Source organism: Prorops nasuta, unplaced genomic scaffold (genome assembly GCF_024137725.1).
Source record: "Prorops nasuta isolate Cenicafe-Biocafe unplaced genomic scaffold, Cenicafe_Pnas_1.2 PNAS00023, whole genome shotgun sequence".
Lineage (NCBI taxonomy): Eukaryota > Metazoa > Arthropoda > Insecta > Hymenoptera > Bethylidae > Prorops > Prorops nasuta.
The window spans coordinates 1066806-1089505 of record NW_027116820.1 but is presented as its reverse complement, the minus strand read 5'-3'; the positions used below and the strand labels follow the sequence as shown (position 1 = coordinate 1089505).

The 22700-nt window shown below is 33.9% G+C and overlaps 1 protein-coding gene across 6 annotated transcripts in view; it reads right to left on the bottom strand.

Annotated features, from left to right (window-relative positions):
- The window catches only part of Lpin (phosphatidate phosphatase LPIN), a 290109-nt gene that overhangs the window by 182821 nt on the left and 84588 nt on the right, over positions 1–22700 (bottom strand). For all 6 annotated transcript variants that reach the window (XM_066740441.1, XM_066740440.1, XM_066740444.1 and 3 more), the window contains exon 3: positions 14977–15960. In XM_066740441.1, coding sequence (XP_066596538.1) covers positions 14977–15960 — 984 coding nt within the window. The remainder of the gene's footprint in view (positions 1–14976; positions 15961–22700) is intronic.

Genomic DNA, 22700 nt, shown 5'->3' with positions numbered 1-22700 from the left:
GCAATTGGTAGCAGTTTTATAAACGACTAATATTTCAAAAACATCAACAGACCTTTTTAGCTGCCATTCTACGAATTTTCGAAATATCAATTGTTACCTATTTTTAACTGTAAGTTAGTTAAACAACAACAAAAAATGCGATATCAGAGACTAAAATTGTAATGATAGAAGTTATACAACGGTTAATTAAAAATAGCCTAAGATCAAACAAATTTTAAACTTTAAAAAATGATGACTCGCGAACCGATGGTCGCATACGTTCCACATTTCGGGATATATTATATTTTAATAAGTACATTGACCAAAAAAATCGACCTCAAAATCCATGGCATGAGTAAGAACTATTTAGTCAAAAAGTAATGGAAACGTTCATATGTGTAATTTTATATGCATACTTGTGGTCTTGAATTGCATAAATTTATGTTTCATGGATATGTTAAACTAATATGTTGAAAAGTATGTATTTCTAAGATTGGATATAAGAACCAAGCTATAGGTTAGGTTTATAAATTAACACCAGAGTTCAGTATTCAGTCACTTTATTTCGCGTCTGAGAAAACCTCTCTAAGTAGGCAAAAAGCAACCATTAACCATTAATAATAAACTTTTAAGTATTTACAATCGGCTATAATGTCGCTAAAATTTGAGGTATAACCTCTTACAAGCCTTTTCAACATCTACAGTCTAGCAAGCCTAAAAAGAAAAGACAGCCTTTCCTTTCTCGTGAAGTCCCAAATACACTCCAGTCCCACTTCTCCCAGTGCTTTTACATCGAGCGGACTTAACAATTTAGTAATAAGTAGTTAGCGCTCACGTCTACCATGGCGCAAAACATTCTATCCGCCTTCGTTTACAGGACGAATAACAGTTTTATGATTCTCCTATAACCAAAGGACATAATTGCACTATATGCCTTTGAAAGCTAGAAATAGCGGTTTTGATGGCTTCAACCCTAACGAGTCCGTTAGGCCCTGGATGCACCTCCACAATGCGGCCTAGAGGCTATTTCGTCGGGAGGTACCGATCGTTTCGGAGTATTAAAAGTTGATTCATCTTGAGAGTTTCATAGGAGCTATTCCATTTTGTTCGGTTGCTACAGATGATGAAGATACTCGTCCGACCAGCAATTCCAGAAGTTACTCCGCAACTTTTGCAGCAATTGGCAACGATTCAGTCAATTACCCGGTACATTGAGAATGTCATCATCCGGGATGTGTCCAGAATTTTCACCAATCAGGAAGTTAGACGGTATCGGGATTTTACATCATCAGCATCGTCTCTAAGAGCACAGAGAAGCCTAGAGTTTAAACAGGTTTCCACGTCAACGAGTAAGTTAGGGAATTCTTCAAAGTATAGTATGTGATCTTCGAGAACTCATCGAAGGTGATGTTTTATGGATTTCACACCCGACTCCCACAAACCTCCACAGTGGGGTGTATTTGGTGGAATAAAACTCCATTCCGTATAATCAACAAAGATCGAAGCCACTTCCTTGTAAAATGCAGAAGCTGCGCTAAACTGATCCTCTCATTCTTGGGAAGCTCTTTAAAATGTGGAGCAATTATCACTGTATATTTTCCTATAGATGCCCCGTCTACCCGTGAATCTTCTATATTCCTTTACAGGTCTTGTGTTTTCGTCTTTTAAGCATTCGCAGCTGAGCAGGTCCAGCATAGTCCAATCTAATTATGGTGAAGGCTTGTGCTAGAGGTGTTACGAGATCCGTTGGAAGATCTCCCACTAATTGGGCCGCTAAACGGGGCCTTGTACGCTAACATTTAATACAAATGCAAATTTCCTGTTTTAATAAAGGTTAAACCTCCAACAATCCATACATATATATTTATATAAAAAAATCATTGTAAGAATGGGACGACCATGTAAACACAAAACATGCGCAAACCGTACATATATCACACTTAAATGTGAGTCTTTACAAAGAATGGGAGGGTGTTTGGACTCATGATGCAACATTAAGTGCATTAAACGATACCCTACCCTTAATACCTTACCCAAATTGTCATTAAGGGGGATTAGCCTTCGCAAACGAGAACCCTTCGGTAATAATTGGACATCGGTTCAAATTCTGCCCGAAAGAAATTGACTTGAGACAAATTCGCTATTAATAATTTGGATTCTTTTAAGGAAAATCCGTATATCGGTATTACAGAGCGAAATTTGCGCCAAATGAAACGGCCTCATTTTTAAGCGATTTTCACGTTTCTGGAGATTCTGAAAACGTAAGAAGATATCTAGTGATCTTTGTTGGCAGATTTTTCAAATTTCACTTTTTCTAAAAATTTTTTCATAATTTTACAAATCGGCCAACGTCGGTCGTTAGATCTCTTTCTGATGTTTTCAAAAACACACATACATCAAAATCAGTTAAGAAATAACGGAGTTACGTGTGGCAAGAATTTTAAAGAATTTGTTAAATTTTATATAAGGCCGGCACAACAGAGGAAACGCTGGAATCTAGCTTGCCTCCCCACCTCAGAATCGAGGAGAAGTAGACTCTCTCTTCACTCACGACGTTACTCCCTACTCGGCAGTCAGCAATGAATTGTATGGCCTATCCAAAAAAATTTGCTAACTTTTTCCACGCGGTACGATTGTAAATCTTATCCGATTGCAATGAAATTGTGGTATAAATATAATGCTCTACATTTATTACAGAGTGATCCACTTTTGTCAATTTTCAATAAGTCTTATAGTTTACTTTTCTGTTTACCGTAGAAGTTGCAAGTGCGTGACAACTCCGGCCGCTGTTCAACTCGCTTGGTTCGTTGCATACTTCCATCTTCTACCATTAACAGGAATAAAACTATAAGATGTATTGAAAAATTGAAAATGTAGTTCATTTCGGAATAAGTGAAGGATTATATTCGTACCAATTTCATTGCAGTCGGATAAAAACTACAATTATACCGCGTGGGAAAAGGTAGCACGATTTTTAGGATAGGCCGTGCAATTCATTGCTAGCTACGGAGTAGGGATTAACGTCGTGAGTAAAGAGCGAGTCTACTTCCCCTCGCTGCTGAAGTGGGAAGGTAAGCTAGGTTCCATCAGTAGTATGATAGGGCCAGTTCTGGCACCTAGGCAAGTGGAGTACGGTGTGCAGGGGATTCGTCTCCCGGGGAGGGAGGTCCCTTACTTAGATGGCTAAATCTAGCTCGGGATAAAGTTCGGTTTCGCTCGGCTCTATCCCTGCTAGGACCCCCCACCGTTTCCACACTGCGGTCATTTTATTACCTCCCACATTTCGCATGATGGGTTAGGTAGAAGGCTGGGTGAGGGAGATGGCTAAAGTGTGACAAAAATAACGCGAGAGATGTTTATTTTTTTAAATATTATAATATTTATTTACTTTATAATATGTATTATGAAATGTTATTACGGGAATTTTTTCTCTGTGTCCATTCATTTTGTGTTAACGACACTTAAACATACAAAAAAAATGTTTTTAATGCTTATTCTCGCATGCAGCCAGTCCAATTTGGAGTAGGCATCCTCCTTTCCCTCCATCACCTACTTCTCCAAAGTCTGCTTGGACCCCTTTATCCTCTTTTCGGCTTCTTCTCTATACAGAAAAAAAGTAATTAAAATCTCACACACACGCGCATAAACATAGTTTTTCTTTTTTTCTGTAACTTCTCTCATTGTCCACAGTTGTTGCTTCATTTCAATACGTTCTTTCTTCTTCTGTAGTTTTTGCTTGACTAATGGTTGAGAAGTGTACGGTGAATCTCATCTGGTATTTAAAAGTTCGTGATCTGCACAGTCAGTATAAGAGATAACATATAATAAATTCTATAGAAAACAATATAAAGGATTCTTGACTAAGTAAATACTACTATGAGAAAAATGTTAAATACTCTATTTTGTAAAAATACTACAATTAAACTGGTGAGCCTAGTTCACATTCGATGGAGTCATGATCAAAACTGTTATAAATTCTACAAAATCTAAAAGTGGTACAATTTATTTCAAGTTTTTCATATTGCTGACACCTTCGACACCAATGATGGGGTGTTAAATCTTTCAGAGAATCTGTTTGCGCGGCTTGTGTCTGTGAAGAAAATATTACTTTTCACTCTTTATCAAGTTGTAATCCTAATTTACTTACATTTCTTAAAGAGCCATCCTCCCATTCCATAAAATCTGCACCTTCTTCATCCTTCTCCTCCTCCTTATTCTCTTCCACATCTTACATATCAGTACCTCCATTTAAAAAAACATTCATCGTATGCCTTTCCAAATCCCTTCTAATTAATAGCAAAAGCTGTCGCACTTTCTCATCACCAGTATCACCATTATCATCATCATTATACAACTCACCCATCATTTTATCATCAGTGTCATCATAGAAACCAATCACTTTACTATCAATCTCTTCACTAATCTGCAGCCGTTCGTTCCTTCCCTCCTCCACTTGATCATTCTCCGTATTCATCAGTGTTCTCAACACATTTCTAACAATATCTCCCATATCCATTCTATTCCTTTTGTATGCACCCATTATAAATTTTCAGTTGGAAACAACTCACTCAAATAATCTTCATAGACTGATTTTGTTATTTACCTTTTCCAGCATTTATGAAAAGAAATGCTGTTACAGGGAAAAAAACGTGTGGAGTACGTGTACATATAAATGCTGATCTCTCTTTTTACCACTAATAGAATTAAATCCAAATGTTTCAAACTTTATTGCTACAATTATCAGTTTAATTCAGTTACATAGATATTTCCAGTTTTTGCACTAAATCCTTAAAATTGATGTACAGTGGTTCAAATTACTTATCATTGTTTTTTTCCATAATAAAGGCTAATCAATATACAGGGTGAGACACTTACGCCGCCCCAGAATACGAATGCAGAAAGACGCGTATCTCTTTAACTATAAAAGATATTCCATTTTTCCATAGGACATTTTCGAAGCCTCTTGTTATTTCCTTCAGAAAGGTTCTATGTGAAAATTGAATATCTTTTATAATTAAAGAGATACGCGCCTTTCTGCATCCATATTCTAGGTCGGCTTAAGTACTTCACCCTGTATACTTTAGAGGATATCATTAACCCATTAACGTCCAAAATGTCAAAATTTCTTGCACGTTTTCAAAGTGATTTTTTCCTATGTAATTGGCGTTGAAAAAATTCTTGAACCACATATTCTGATGTAAAATTGCATGCTCTTTCAGAATCCGTTGCCAGAATCATGATAAAACTCACAGGAAAAGAGATATGCTCGATTAAAACATAAAAAACACCTAAATTTTCGAAAAAAAAAATTTTTAGGATTTTTTTTCGAAGTGTTACGGTGAAGATATCACCTTGCGACCGTGATCAAAGGTGATCATGGGAGTTGAAGTTTAACAGGGAATTTTTTTGTTGACCTTGAACCATCACTTCTTTACAAAATGGCGGAAAAAACGAATTTTTTTTTTTCAATCTTCATCAACTTTTTTCTCGAAATCTATGGTCTTTAGAAAAAAATTCATAAAAACAAAAATGCCTTAGAATCGCTCGAGGAACATTCTCAAATTTTTTCAGAATTTTTTGTGACAATTTTTGATTTTCCGGGAAACTTGTGAAATGGAATTTTCAAAAATGTCTCCAAAAATTCTGAAAAATTTTTAGGATGTTTTTTCGAGTGCTTCTAAGACATTTTTGTTCTTATGAATTTTTTTCTAACGTCCATAGATTTCGAGAAAAAAATTGATAAAGTTGAAAAAATAAAAATTCGTTTCGGCCGCTATGTTCTAAAAACCTATTGGTAAAAAAACGTTCTGTCTACGAAAACTCGGAAAAAATTTTACAATATTGCTCGAATGATTCTAACTTATTTTCATTCTTTTTTCAAAGACTTATAGATTCCGACAAAAATTTCATCCTTTATTTCCATTTCATTTCGGCAGATAAGCGTAATTTTTGGTCTCATGTATTCATGAATATTCGTCTTTTTTTGTTCTCTTCTTTCGTATTTTTGTACATACGGATGAGTGATAAATAAACGAAATCATTAATTTCATACATTATGTCGCGGAAACGTGTAAGATCTTCTGAATATGAATCAGATTCTTCAGATAGTGATTCAGAACGCAACGTATTGATTCCGGATCCTAACTATTCAGGTTCCGATGATTCTGGTTCCGATTTTGATTCAGATTGCGAACATGAAATACCTAATATCACTTACAATAAAGCTCGTGCAAATTATTCTGAAAAACAAGATAAACTTGAAAAAGGTCATGAATTCACTTGGATTGAGGGTGAAAAGTTACACCCTGATTCTTGTGAAGATAAAGTATTATTGTCCGAATCGCAAAAAAAGAAAATACGTAGGAGCGAACCTTTTCAATTGTTTGAAACCTTTTTTTCTATTGAAATGAAAAAATATATTATTGATGCGTGTAAAGACAATGGTTATGATCTGAAATTGAAAGATCTTGATACTTTTATTGGAATAGTTATTTTTTCTACATTCAATCCCAGAAAATCACAGAGAGATTACTGGTCATCTGATCCGTATTTATATAATGAAGTAGTTTCTTCTGCAATGTCTCGCCAACAATTTGAAATCACAAAATCTAAATTGAAGTTTTCAAAAAACAAAGACAAAGATTCAAATGATCGAGGATGGCGCGTTCGTTCTCTACTGAAACTTTTTCAAAATAACATCATGAAATTAGGAATATGGAGAACTGCTCTATCCGTTGATGAGATGATGGCCAAATCCTATGCAAAAACTGTTTTGAAACAATTTATTCGAGGAAAACCGATAATGTTTGGTTTGAAATTTTGGGGCTTGTGTACTTCGGACGGCTATCTACTGAATTTGGATCTTTATTGCGGCAAGAATTCTCAAATTGGAGATAAGTTATCTAAATGTGCTTTAGGTTCACGAGTAGTATTATATTTATTACAACCATTTTTTCAAATAATAAGTTATAACAAAATTTCTCAATTTCATCTGTACCTTGACAACTTCTTCACGAACATGGATTTGGTATTACATTTGAAGAAATTGCGTTTGAAATGCACTGGTACTATCAGAGATAATCGAGTCAAAGAAAAAAATGTGCTTGATAAGAAAGCTCCAAGAGGGACATATGTGGTGAAGCACGACGTAAACAGTGGCATAAATTTCATTACTATCATGGATTCGAAGCCCGTCTCAATAGCTTCAACTGCAGCAGGTGTCAATCCTCTATCTATTTCAAAAAGATACAGCGCAGAGGCTAAATCTAAAATTGAAATACCTTTTCCGCAAGCTTTTCACCTATATAACAAATTCATGGGAGGTGTTGACCTGCATGACGGACATTGCAATGACATACTCCCAAGTATACGATCAAAAAAATGGACATGGGTAGTTTTTATGAGACTTATACAGGCGTCTATTACTAATTCTCTTGTAATTTTCAATGCTGCTAACGATGGAAAGAAAAAAGTTGGAATAAAAGAGTTCACTATTTCGATTGCCAAATACTACTTACAAAAAAGTAGTCGCAAAAGTAAAGCACATGGACGATCTAATAGTGACAAATGGAGGATTTGTTCGAATGGAAACTGTCCAATAAGAACAAGAATTTTCTGCAAAACATGTAATTTAAATATTTGCAATAAATGTTGGCTAAAAAAGCACACCTAAAAGTATGAATAAGTGAGAGGCAAGGGGACTCACGGAAAACAAGCACCCCGAGAGGTGAGAGGCAAGGGGACTCACGGGAAAAAAGCACCCCAAAGGAGACAGAATTTTACCACGTCCACGCCGTAGTCTCTGGGTAACGCTAAGAGTAAAAAAATCTTCCTAAAATTTGCACAGAAATCGTTTTTTACCAATAGGTTTTTAGAACATAGCGGCCGAAACGAATTTTTATTTTTTCAAATTTATCAATTTTTTTCTCGAAATTTATGGACTTTAGAAAAAAATTCATAAGAACAAAAATGTCTTAGAAGCACTCGAAAAAACATCCTAAAAATTTTTCAGAATTTTTGGAGACATTTTTGAAAATTCCATTTCACAAGTTTCCCGGAAAATCAAAAATTGTCTCACAAAATTCTGAAAAAATTTGAGAATGTTCCTCGAGCGATTCTAAGGCATTTTTGTTTTTATGAATTTTTTTCTAAAGACCATAGATTTCGAGAAAAAAGTTGATGAAGATTGAAAAAAAAAAAATTCGTTTTTTCCGCCATTTTGTAAAGAAGCGATGGTTCAAGGTCAACAAAAAAATTCCCTGTTAAACTTCAACTCCCATGATCACCTTTGATCACGGTCGCAAGGTGATATCTTCACCGTAACACTTCGAAAAAAAATCCTAAAAATTTTTTTTTTCGAAAATTTAGGTGTTTTTTATGTTTTAATCGAGCATATCTCTTTTCCTGTGAGATTTATCATGATTCTGGCAACGGATTCTGAAAGAGCATGCAATTTTACATCAGAATATGTGGTTCAAGAATTTTTTCAACGCCAATTACATAGGAAAAAATCACTTTGAAAACGTGCAAGAAATTTTGACATTTTGGACGTTAATGGGTTAATAGGTACACATACATATCTCTTACTTTAAAAATTATAATCATCTCCTAATGTATTCATGTGTGTGTGTGTACAGGGTGTATCAACAATGGTGCTTTTTTAATTTTAACCACATATTCTTGAGCATAAACTAAGTAGAAAAGTCTTATGTTATAAGATCCGTAAAAGCATCATTGCTAAGATAAATAAATTTTAAACCGATAAATCAGAGCTTCGATTGAATGGAAAAATTACTTTACTCTCACTTTCGTTGACAGTTCCCTATCGAAAAACAAAAGAAGTTCGTACTTCTCCACGTTCCGTATTGCCCACACGCACACATGTGCAACTATACCAATTACAAACATTACCTCCTGACGTCTTATATTCTTGATCCTGATGCTGATGAAATTTCTTTTCTACCTATTTTTAAAAATATCCTCGAAAGCACCTATTAAATTGAAAATTCTGGACAACAATACGGCGTTATTTTTAGATTAATTTTCAAGCCATTTTATCTTTTCAGTGACGCGACATTAGAACTGTTCTAAGATAGTACAAAAATAGTGTTATATTAAAAAAAACGAATGTAAGAAATTTTATTTTTTTCTGTTTTTGAAAATCTTACTGTTTTATCAGATAGAGCAGTTTGCTGTGTGCATCATTGGAAGATCAAAATGACTGGAAAATAGATTCTCAAGTAAGTTCATAGTCCACTAGATATTTCAATCTAAGTGGAAAGCTTGAGGGATTCCTTGAAGAATAAATAAGCCGTTTTTCATTTTATGAAAGGACAAGCCACAAAATAAAGAATAATTTTATCTTTATACCATAGATTATCCATAGTTTTTGTCTAGTACTTTTGCATAGTGCCTGCTTAAATGGACTTGCCAGTAAAACTAGCAAATTACCAGGCCACATTATAGTTTGTAGTGACTAGAGGATGGCACGATCCTAAATGAAATATTCAGCAATTCATCAAGCAAATTGTAATAAAAGGAAGAAGAAAGCATAAGTATTTAGTAACATATCTGAAATATTTTCGTACCTAAGAGTATGCGAAAACTATGAATAATTATCTACGATATTAACCAAAAATTATTCTTAATTTTGTAACTTGTCTTTTTTCACAAAATGGAAAAATGTTTATATATTATTAAAGTAAATCTTCATGCTCTACACATAGGTCAAAATGTCGAGACAAGATTATGGCATTTATTGTGTGAAAACCAATTGTCAAGTCATTTTACTCTTTCAATAACGTAGCAATCTGCTCTATGTAATAAAACAGTAAGATTCTCAAAAAGCGAAAAAAGATTTTCTTCAAATTGGTTTTTTAATATAATACTTATTTTTCAACTACCGTATTAGATAGAGCATTTCATACGGTGCATCACCGAAAAGATAAAACACCTTCAAAATGAATCTACAAACAACGCCATATCGTTACCCAGAATTTTCAACTTAATAGGTGCTTCCGAGGATCCTTTTCAAAATAGGCAGAAAATAAATTTCATCAGTACCAGGATCAGGAATGTAGAACATTAGGAGAGGTAATATTTATAATTGGTATAGTTTCTCATGTGTACGTGTACGAATTTCTTTTGTTGATCGAAAGGGAAGTATCAACGAAAGTGAGAGTTAAGTAATTTTTCCATTAATACAAAGTCCTGATTTATCGATTTAAAATTTATTTATCTCAGCAATGGTGCTTTTATAGATGTAATAGTGTATAAGTTTTCACCTTAGTTTATTATCAAGAATATGTGGTTAAAATTAAAGACACCTTTGCTCTTAAACCCTGTATATATGAACATACTTTGTGTATAATGCGTAAAATCAAGAGACACGGTAGTGTCTCGACGGCAAATACATACATAAAAGTAGGTATAGACATGTCTGTACCGCCGTCGAGGCACTACTGTATCTTATACACTAAGTTTGGCCGTCTCAATTTTTAAATTGATTTTTCTCCGTGAATGATACATTGCCATGATTTAAGTAAAGCTTTCCTTGAAATGGTTTGGAACAAGCTTTCATTTGAGCCTATGAACATTAAAATCGGTCCACGCAATCGAGAGATCTCATACTCTGTTAGATGTATACTATATAACGAAAAATTTCATTTCTTTCCGTCATCTTCTTCTCCATCCAGAATGTATGTCTCGGGCTGAAGTTGGCCGCTAAGGAAAGTGACATCATTTTCACATCGCTTCCAACGAACTATACTCAACGACGAAACTATAGTTTTGAACTGGTAAATAAATCGATGTAATTGATATAAATAATCCCGCGACTTGTTAACTGTCAATAGTAATGTAAGGTTATGTATATTTAATGCAGTGAGAATGTTCTTTGTTATGTTAGTGAATGTGTTCAATTTTTAAAATGAAATATAAATTCGAATAATAATGACATAAAAAGTCGACAATTATTAGATAAGGATAACATTATATTTTACAACACAGGATGTTAGTATACTTTGTGGTACTTTGTGAAATTTCTTTTTCAGATAAATGAAGATAGAACATTTCTATTTTCATTGTTGAGGATAGAGTTGACTGGATGAAGTAAGATTAATATTTAAATATTTTCAGCACTGTGCGAAGATGTATACTTTCAACATTTATATGCAACAGTGATTATCAAGAGCATATTAATTGCAAGAATTTGTTAAGGTATTTGAAAACCATACGCTAAACTTCCAGGTATTGAAATCATTAACAAAATGCATGTTTAACTTCTTCTTTCTTTAAACTGAAGTGGAATTTAACTGTCCGATAGGTTATATCATATATACAAACAATTGTCCAGGAGACAATAAAACTTTCTTATTACTACGATTAAAGAAAAGTAGATAAATATTAACTAATCATTATTTAATATTCAATTATAATATCAAAAGAGTATTAAAACCAAATAATTATCTACGGTTCCCTAAACAGAGTAGAAAGAAATTATTATCTCCAAAAAAATTATCCAAATTTAATTTCTTATAAGTATAACATTGAATTTTGTAATATAATATGTAAAATTTTGTTTTGGTACTTAATGAGATTTTATTTCAGATTGAATTATAATAAAGTGTTTATTGTGTCACATTATGCAGGCTTGAACTGTAATATTAACTATAGAAAGAACTCAGAAATAATATCAGTTTGCCATAGAAAGAGCCATAAAGCAAAGTTAATGTTGATAGTTAAATCTAAGGAAAAGGTGGAAAATTTAACAAATTTGGAGGCCAATTCTTGATAGTGAAAGGCTTGCAGGTGGTTTTGGGCATAAACTCTTTGAAATATATAAGTCAATTAAATAATAAATATAATGATAACATCATCTATATAGAAGTGAAACAATGAAAAGAAGTCACCATTTTAATATTTTCCATGCGACAGAAAATACAGTGAATAAATTTGGGAAAATGAAAGCAGTATATCTAAAAAAGAGAGGCTTCCATTGTATTAATTTATGTATTTTCTAGTTTATATCAATGAAAAGAAAATACAAATGGCACTAGTTTGCTTGAAAAAGAGCCCTGATTCATAGTTGATATTGGGAGTAACAGTTAAGAAAAAGGAATGAATTTCTAAGCAAATCCTTGAAAGTGAAGGGCTTGTAGGTGATTTTGGGTATACAATTTTAGAAATATAAATATTATAGTTTATGAAAATTATAATAAAATCATGTAGATGTGTAAATATGAAAATAATTCATGATTTCAATCATTTACATGTGATAGGGTATACAGTGAATAAATTTAGAAAACTGAAAGCTGTACATCTAAGAAGAGAGACTTACATTGTATTATTTGGTGTATTTCCTAGTTTATATTAATAAAAATAAAATATAAATGGCACTAGTCGGATGGAGAAAGTGCCATAATGCAAAATTGATATTCAGAGTGACCGCTATGAAAATGATGGAAAATTAATGAATCAATTCCTAAGAAAAACCTTGAGAGTGAAGGACTTGCAGGTGATTTTGGTCATACAATTTTGGATTTAGAACTCATATAGTTGATGAAAATTATAATAAAAGCTCGTAGATATGTAAATATGAAAGGAATTCATGATTTCAATATTTCACATGTAATAGAGCATACAGTGTGTAACTTCAAGAAACTGAAAGCACTATACCTAAAAAACATAGACTTCCATTGCATTACCTGGTATATATTTTACATTTTATATTAATCAAAAGAATATATAAATGGCACCAGTTTACCAGAGAAAGAGCCATAATACAAAGTTGATAGTGGGAGTGACACTTAAGAAAAAGGTGGATTTAGAGGTAAAATTAGAAGCAAATTCTTGAAAGCGAAATGCTCTAAGGTGATTTTGGATATAAAATGTTGGAAATATAATTCAAACAGTCATTGAATACTATGTTAAAACCCTTAAAATGGGTAATTATGATAAGAATTCATTATTGTAATATTTTGTATTTTATTTAATAGACTAATAAATTAATATTTTAAATTGAAGCTTTATATTATGGAACGATGAGGACATTGCAAAATGTTTTGTTAGATTGAATTAGTTAAAATAATCGTTTAGTTTTAATTCCTATATTCTTACAAAACGTTATAAGATCCCACAAAAAACAAGCTTCGCTTGTAAAAAAAGGACGGCAAGTACATAAGTCGTATCTAGCATGATTAATATATAGTAATATAAAATATTTTAATTAAAAAAAAATAGTGAAATTCAAATGTTAGGCAAGTATAAATTTTTACTATGTCGAACATTGAAATTTGGAAAAAAGTAAATAGTAATACAAAAATTACTTGCCAGGCCCATAATATTCATGTGTAAGTCGCTATCTTGCAATATAAGTGTTGCTTCTCGTAAGTTAAAAATGTTGCTATTTAATATGATTGCATACAACGGGCCCGGCAAGTAATTTTTGTATTACTATTTACTTTTTTCCAAATTTCAATGTTCGCCATGGTAAAAATTTATATTTGCCTAACATTTAGACTTCACTATTTTTTTTTTTAATTAAAATATTTTATATTACTATATATTAATCATGCTAGATACAACTTATGTACTTGCCGTCCTTTTTTTACAAGCGAAGCTTGTTTTTTGTGGGATATGCATATACAGTATATTTTTCTTATATGTATTATGTAAAAAGTATATGCATTGAATATTCTTTGTTATGAGGGTATGATTGAAGGTCGATAGTCACTCGAATAATATCGACGATTGCTCAACCACTCAATTGATCAACTGGCACCCTAGTTAACGGAAGAAAAGATGGTCGAAAGTGATAGGAGAAGCTATACGTAAGTGGCCTCTTATGAAAACGGAAATACCGTTATAGCATTAAAGCTAGATCCAAAGTGAGAGTCTTGAGACTAGCACCGTACACGAAAAAAATAATAAGTAAAAGAATAAAAATGAGCACCTAGTGATAATCTAATTCTATTGTATCTTAGAAATTAGGTATTATTTTTAAATTAGGTATTATTTTTAAATAATTTTCTGAAGCAATATTTAGAACCGCAAGAACAATTGCCAAAAGCAATTCTTCAAAAAATGAATGGTTAATGGATTTATTGTTGCTTTTTATATAACTTGAAAGAGAATTCTTTCGAAATTATTGTTTGGAACATTGATAAAAATGATATATTTCCAAAAGTGTAAGGAGACAGAAGGGGTTAATGCAAAAATGTGTTATTTTTCATTTGTTAAATCTTTTGTTTTACTATTACGAAACTAAGGATTTGTGTATGGAATAATTATGAACACACTTAGAAAATAATTCAAAAAGCGGGAGACTAAGCTATTGCATATTCAAGATAGTTTTCATTTAAAATAGACAGACCAATTTTTATTATTCAACATATTCTAGTCCATAAACATGCGCTTCAGTTAAAAACTTAATGGTTTGCCGAAAAATTTGAAAATATAATGAATACTTTTAGAATTAGGACAAAATGATCAAAATTAATGGGGACTAATGTCAGAATTGAAATTGTGTAGATCTACAAATAAAATTTTTAGACGTCATTTTTGCAATTTCAAATTAATGAGTTTGGATTTCTCGAATTTCTTGCTTATCTCAAGAAAAAGACTTCGTCAAAGTAAACTTTAAAGGACACATTTGTTTAAATTATATACAAACAAATTAGGTATAGGCATTTAAATTGATGCACAATTCCAACAACATAGTATATTTTTTTTTAAACATACTAAACGAACCTTTAACCGTTTACTTTAGAACCATAATTTTTCATAGTACCAGTGCGCACAATGGTAATTAGGTGGTAAACACCCACAAAGCACCCGAAGGTTTAATAAAGTACTTCTTTTGAGTTTTCGATAAATTCTTTGAAAAAATTTGATACATTAAATCTGAAATATTACGAACTATCATTGCTAAAAACATTAGTGATGCCTTTCCGTTTGAAGTCATTAAAGATACCCTTCAAGTTATATTCTATTACTTACAAAATGATCTGCTGCAGCAGCTGCGCTTTCATTAAATTCAGGTGGAATACAGCTAACATTACTTGTTTTTCTTTGAGAGCCTTTTTTCTTCAATACACTTCTTCTCTTTCTCCTTTTTTTGGACGAATTAATATTTTTCATTTCTTCTAACATCTCATCTTTAGTATTTTGTTTGATTTCTGAGGTATTTGATTCGTCGCTAGATTTTTCTTTACCAACACTTTGTAAATCATTTACCATTGTTCTGAAATCATCTCCAACAGCACTGATTTTATGTAGGCCTTCAGTTGTAGAAAAACTTCCCGAAGACGTTGGAATTAACATATTAAGATGAGACTCGTCTTCGTTAATGCCTTCCATATTAAAAATTTCTTCCTCATTTTGAGAATCGTGCATTTCAATCCATTCATCATCTCCTATTTTCCAATTACTTAACAGAGCTTTTTCAAATTTTTGTCTTTGGTCAGGAGGTAATTCTGGAAAATTATCTTTAAATAATCGCTCTTTATCTTCAATTTTAAGAGCAGAATACTGCTCTAGAATCATCTTTTGTTTTTGTAATGTAGATATTGTTCCAAATTTTTTTTTAAACATTTCATCTCTTTCCTCAGCTGATAAAGATGCAATTTGTAACCACTTTTCACGATGCTCAACTGGTAAGTCGGAAAATTGTTCTATTAAAAATTGTTCACGTTGATCTGGTGGTAAATTAGACATTTGCTCCCATTTTTCACGTTCAATAGAAATTACAGAGTCTTCAAGAAGCTTTTCTCTTCGCTCCGTAGGTAAATTTGACAATACATTAAATCCCGTTAATGGAGAAAAGCAATTATCATTTGGTATTGGTGAGCAAGCTAAATGTGGCGGAATATCTGTATCTGAAGGAAATCCATTTGATATAACTTCTTCAACGAAAAAAGCTTCCCCAGAATCGCCTAGTTTCATATGAATTTGTCTTGGTTCTCCATTGATTTCTATATCCACCTGAAATTAAAAGGTTTGTGTTATTTGCTACATTTATATTTAATAGCAAGGAAATTCACTTGAAAATTGTATGCCAAATTTATTAATGTAATTTATTATCGCTTCTAAATATATACCGACAGGATCGTTTTAATCAGTCTACTCGATTAACTTATAATCTGATGTTCTAATAAAATATTATTCAACAAAAGGTTTTACGGTTCAAAGCAGATTTATATTAATGAGGTACAGAACGGCAAATCAGAATAGTACCTTCTGACATGTTAGTAAAGGCAAGTTGAAATTTGCGGCCGAAACTAGCAGCCGATGACTTTGCTTTTTCCCAAACTGTACCATGAATTTTCTCATTCCCCCAGAGCAGTTAAATTGTTAAACTAATACATAAGCGAATAATAGTCATATATTTTTAAGTAGAAACAGATAATACGAATCAGACAAATGAAAACGCAATTTCGCGTTTTCTCTCCTTTAGGCCAGTGTTGCCTAGTGATGGACACAGAAAAATTTTGAAAAAATTCGTGAACGTTCGCAATTAATGCCCAATCAATATGACCGCATTTCCAGAGCGGCACAAGATCTGTGAGTGGTGTAACGAAGTTCCCCGTTACGTATGCGAGATACCGAATAAAAAGTATAAAAGCTACCGAACAGTGAATATTATTAATCCCTACGTTACCGACTCGTGAGATAGGCTCACGGGTGGATTATAGCTAACGTCAAGGATAGACCCCGTTGACAGGCAGAGGCCCGGATGAAAAGACCGGCGCTCCAGGAAACGATGTCCAGGTTGTTCTGGGGAGTAAGGCAGGGCCATGCCAACCAACCCAGGCAACCTGAGATAAGGAGAAGCGGCCTCGGGGAGTCCTAAAAGAATGACAGTGTCTATAAGTCCCCACGAGGAGGGGAAATAGAACATCGAGTCTGGCTTGAACGCTGGTTACGCGCGTCAAGCAGGCTGCGCGAATGTCGTGCGCAGACTGCCATAACAGGCAGTCGGAACGCGACCATGAGACTGTGCTGATGTGTCCGTGCGTGCTGGTGAGCGCGTGACGCGGCACTCAGACAGCCATGGGTCGGTTAGCGTACGTGAGGCGTGTGCTATAGGCCAGCCTGCACGTACGTCACGACTGGATACCGGCCAATGCATAGTGGGTTGTGCAGGGGCGTAGTTAGCCCGTTGGAATGTGTCCCAGTGCCCTCCGTAATCCGATAGGCTTGCGATATGGCTGGACGGGCCGCGAACATTGCCTCCATGGTGGTCCGCCCCTGGCAGGCTCTATGCTTGGCAAATGATACCGCATGTTCCCGCACTCCTCACCACCACCTGTGTGTGTGGGTGGTGAGGGATAAATGTATGCCCCTCAGCAGGTAGGTCTGCGAGGCTCGGACTTCCGTAAGGAACCCTCCCCTCTCTCCACGACCTAGCATACTGAGCGACCCTGGCTACCGCTACCGTCCATGTGCATGGCCGCAGGGCTGTATAAGATGCATAGAGAATGGGGTCGAAGGACCCAATTGATAACGTAGGGTTGTTGGCCACCCAACTGACCAACTGGCGCCCTGATACCGATAGAAAAGGACGGGCGAAGGTAATGGGAAACCCCGTAGTGTGAGTGGCCCCTCACACTGACGGGAATAACCTTACAGTGGAGTTAGAAAATCCGAAAGTCTGTATTTTCGTGTTTTCCCTCCTTTAATCCAGTGCTGTCTAGTGATGGACACAGAAAAATTTTGAAAAAATTCATGAACGTTCGCAATTAATGCCCAAACAATATGAAAGCATTTCCAGAGCGGCACAAGATCTGTGAGAGGAGATAGAAAATGCGTAAGTCTGTATTTTTGCGTGCCGCTCTGGAAATGATCTTATTATGAATGGACAACAAAAGAGAAAGTTCCTGAATTTTTTCAAGAAATTTCTATGTGTCCATCACCAGGCAGCACTGGTCTAAAGGAGGGAAACGCGAAATTGTGTTTCCATTTGTCTGATTCGTATTATCTGTTTCTACTTAAAAATATATGACTATTATTCGCTTATGTATTAGTTTAACAATTGAGCTGCGCGTGGGGAATGAGGAAATTCAGGGTACAGTTTGTGAAAAAACAAAGTTATCGTCCGCTAGTTTCGGGCGCCAGTTTCAGCTTGCCCACGAAGAGGAGACAAAATTCGCAGCGAAATCCTAGCTACTATAATTTTTTTTAAACTGTTTCCCTAGCCGGTTCCACTTTTTAAACCATATGGATCTCTTCGTTATGAAATAAGGAAGAAGATGCATAAGGTTTAAATTGGCTGAGGAATCTCCTGTGGCTAGCAGCGGAGTAAAGTTTAGTCAAAACGTAGAGAAATCTGAATAAAGGTCGCGCATTCTAAGTTTCTATAATTTTTTTCGGCAAGTTCCTTGGGCGGTTCCACTTTTTCACATATATGGATCTCTTCGATATCAAATAAGGAAGAAGATGCATATTTTTTGAATGGGGAGAGAAATTGCCTATTATGCAGCAGACAGTCAGATATAGGTTAAAGCAGGGTAAATGCTACGAAATCCAACCTTCTCTATTTTTTTCAACTACTTCTGTTGGTCGTGCCACTTTTTAACATATATAGATCTCTTCGTTATCAAATAAAGAAGAAGATGCATATTTTTTGAATGGCAAGAAAAATTGCCTACTATGCACCAGACAGTCAAATATAAGTTGATATAACGAAAATTCTATGAAAACTAAGATGCTTTAATTTTTCAGCCATTTCCGGTGGCCGTGCGACTTTTTAACTTATATGGATCTCTTCGTTATCAAATAAGAAAGAAGATGCATATTTTTTTATTTTTATTGTGTGTCTGCTTTACATAATATTGAACGTTATTAAGTCGCTCAAATCGTGCAGGGACACGTAGAGTGTGTCTGACTGTACATACGGCGCGCTAGCGAGAATTCACGTTTTCTACTTACGCGGCGCATAACATAGTAAGTGTACAGTGTTGACAAAAATGCCCGCATCGGCCGCTAGCAATCGGCCGCCAGCTTCAGCATCGTCTTGTTCTTTAGATATGAATGCATTTGGTAAAAGATTTTTAATATTATTACAAAAATTGTCTATGAAATCTTCTGAAGATTTTTTTTAATGTTTTTAAGTTTGTTCATGGATTAGAAATTCAATACTTATATGTTATATTATCAATATCATTTTCATTAAACATTTTTAACATAAAATCTTTCAAAATTTGAAAACCTGGACAATCTTTATAATCTTCAAAATAACAGTTTGATGATGAGTTTACACAGATGATAAGGTGAATGCAATCACTGTATTGTTTTAAAGGTGTAGATAGTTCTTTAGTTAAATCTACTAAATTACAACCGACAAAAACTGAGCGTAAATATTTTAAACAAAAACATACATTCTGTATAATACTTGCGGAAATCATCAGCTTCACATTTTTATGTATCGAGCACACACAAATGGAATGTGTCCCACTTGATCCTGCCAGTACATATTGATTTGAGCGTAGAGAAGCAAATTTAGAAAACCCAACTCGGTAATCAGAATAACGAATATTAAATAATTCGTAAAGTTCTTTAAGGGAGTACCTTCATCTTGAAAATAAAAGTGGATCTTGACAAAACTTTACGTATAGCTTAAGGGGATCCATTGAGGTTGTATATTTTAGTTTCCAATTTTCTTTTAAAATTTTAGGAATATTAACTTTTTTTTAAGGACTAAACTTATCGGTTGAGATCCATTTTATAACAACAAAAAGTCCGTTTTTTAAAAATCAGAAAAATATAAAATAGCCAGAATTCAATTTTACTTTGTGATACAAATCATTATATTTATTAAAAAAGTAAACCTTTACGGCTATGGGCCAGTGTGTAGTAATTCGAGCACAAAAACCAACTGATATTGTTAATATGGTTGAAGATTTATGGCTAAAACCAATTCGGCTAAATGAAAAAGAGTATTAAATCAGTTTAACCGACGCGAACGCATAGTAATATATTAGACAAGGCCAGGCGCATGATTTATTTCATTATATTAGGAACCTCTATATTTTACTGACTATTCCCAGCCGTAATACACAAATAAATTTTATTTACTAATATTTCTGATGGTATGAGACTGCAACGCTACAGTGCAATTACGTTTTATTTTTAGCTGAAAAGAGAAGTTTTTGAAAAATCTATGGCTGTAGCCCCTTTTTTCATGATTCAATGAAACTGCGCTTTTAAACATAATTGGACCTCTCGAAACTGAGATATTTGAATAATAGAGTACAGGTATACCAATCTCAGTGTGCTTTATTGTGAATTTCTATGTGTTGATCAAAACAATTGAAGGAACATACCAGCAAACGGGAAAGCACGCTAAGATTCATACATTCGTACAGTCTTATCCAATTTTTTCAGTCTCTAGAGTTCAGATTATGATAACAAAATATGCATAGTTTTGTTGATTCATGAGGAAGGGGATGGTAGAGCCATTGTTATTTCAAAATCTTTCCATTTCAGCTAAAAGCAAATCATAATCGCACTGCTGCAATGCAATCTACTACTAACAGAGATATTAGTAAGCGAGTCTTATTAGTGTTTTTAGGCTATGAATAAAAGGGAGAAGATGAACGTTCCTAATATTACAAAATAGATAATACGCCTGTCGATTTCTAATATATTACTATGCGTTATCATCGGTAAAAACGAAGCTGAAACTAGTAGCCAGAGCTATAGCAGCCACGCGCTCAGATCCATGGCACAATCGATAGAGGAGCTTCGGATCAACTGCTATAAAGAATAATCGAATCTCGGCATGAAACATGATAGGGATCTTCTAAATAGCATGCCAAAGAATAATATGTATCAAATTTTTGGTACTCTCTCCCCAAAAAATTGGTACAAATTGTTTAAGGGAAAGAGTTGACGATTTTCAGTTTCAAAGTCCCAGCTGCTATTGAAGATACGGGAATCTCGGCATGAAACTTGGTAGGGATCTTCTAGATAGCATGCCGAAGAATATTGTATGTTAAATGTTTGGTACCAATTCGTGAATATATGGTTATTAATTAATGAAGGACGGAAATTATCAAATCTCCACTATAAACTATAAATAACTAAATAACATATATACAAGATATGATTTTTTTGGGCTTTTTAAGTTTTTTATGACTTTTAACAGTAATTTAAATCTTTTTAACATAAAAATGATATATTTCATATTAGTTATGTGAGCGAAGCACAGTACTCCAAAGTTGAATCAGACTCTAGAGGTATTGTTCTTGAGATCAGAATATTTTTTATATTTTTCCATTTTACACTTACATTACTATTTTCATCAAAAATTATACTCCGCAGTTTTTCCTTTATGAATCTATTGATTTTATTCATTTTTGACAGGAACAGATAAAGTGCAATTGCTCCCCGAATTTGGCACATATCTTTTTCGCCGAATGGATAATAATCACCTGCGCAAATTATGTAAGCCCAAATATACATGTGGACGCCACAATTACCGCTGATTTTGTCTTGTGTTATTTGAGACGGTATGTCACTCGGCACAATAGTTTTCCATTGAGGCCTGTGCATAGATCTACCTCTTTTAGTATTACCCTTAAAAATGAATACAATGAAATTACATAATATTAAGAGGGTTCGAGGAGAAGGTAATCCATGTAGCGAATCGAGATACAGGGATATTTTGTGTTCAAAAATGACGATTAGTAATATCCAGTGACTTGAATGAAATATGGGTATAAGCCATATGTCAAAACTGCAAGCCTTTGCCGCTAAAGCCCATTTGACGTATCCTTCAATAATGTTACTGGCAATTAGATGGTGTGAGAAGAAAGTTTCAAAAATTAAAATTTTAGCATTACTTTTGTTTTCAGTATTAACTACCAATGAGAAGAATGCGTTTACTACATTATCATCCAACCATTTATTGGGTAATAATGTCATGTAATTATTTTTATCAAGTATTATGCCATTAATATTGTTGGTTAAGTTTGGAAAATTTTTAGGATATGTTGATTTATTATATAGCAGATATGATAAGTTAAAGTTTTTTGGTGTGTTATCATTTTCTGTCTTTACTACAGCTTAGCAAATTGTTGTCTGTATCGTCATTTGAGAAAAATTCAGTATCTCGAGAACATTTTGTATCAGAAATTTTGAGCATTTGAAAAAGGTGTTTGCCTTTTTTTTCCTCTTTTTCAACCAAAATTCTTCAGCAAAAAATGGCCTCTTTATCCGTTTATTCAGTCTCCTCCTGTTCTGAGGATGCATTTTTAATATATTTACACTTCTTCTCTTGCTTTGTGGTTTTTAGATTAAACCTTCGCTCCCTAAGTTTCCCCAAAGAAGACTTTCCATTTTCTATATGAAGCGTGGATCACTAATCAAGAGAAACGGTAGTGTCTCGACGGCAAGTACATATAAAAGTAGATAATAACATGTCTATACCGCCGAGCACTACCGTTAACTTATACAGTAGGTTTGGCCGCCTCAATTTTCAAATCGATTTATTTCCGTGAATGATCCACTGTCATGATTTAAGTAAAGCTTTCCTTAAACTAGTTTGGAACAAGCTTTCATTTAAGACCATGAACATTAAAAACGGTTCATGCAATCCAGAGATCTCATACTGAGTTAGCTATATATATATCGAAAATTGAGATTCTTCTCCTTCATAATATTCTTCTTCTTCTTCTTCTTCTTCTTCTTCTTCTCCAGCCAGAGTGTATGACTCGGGCTGA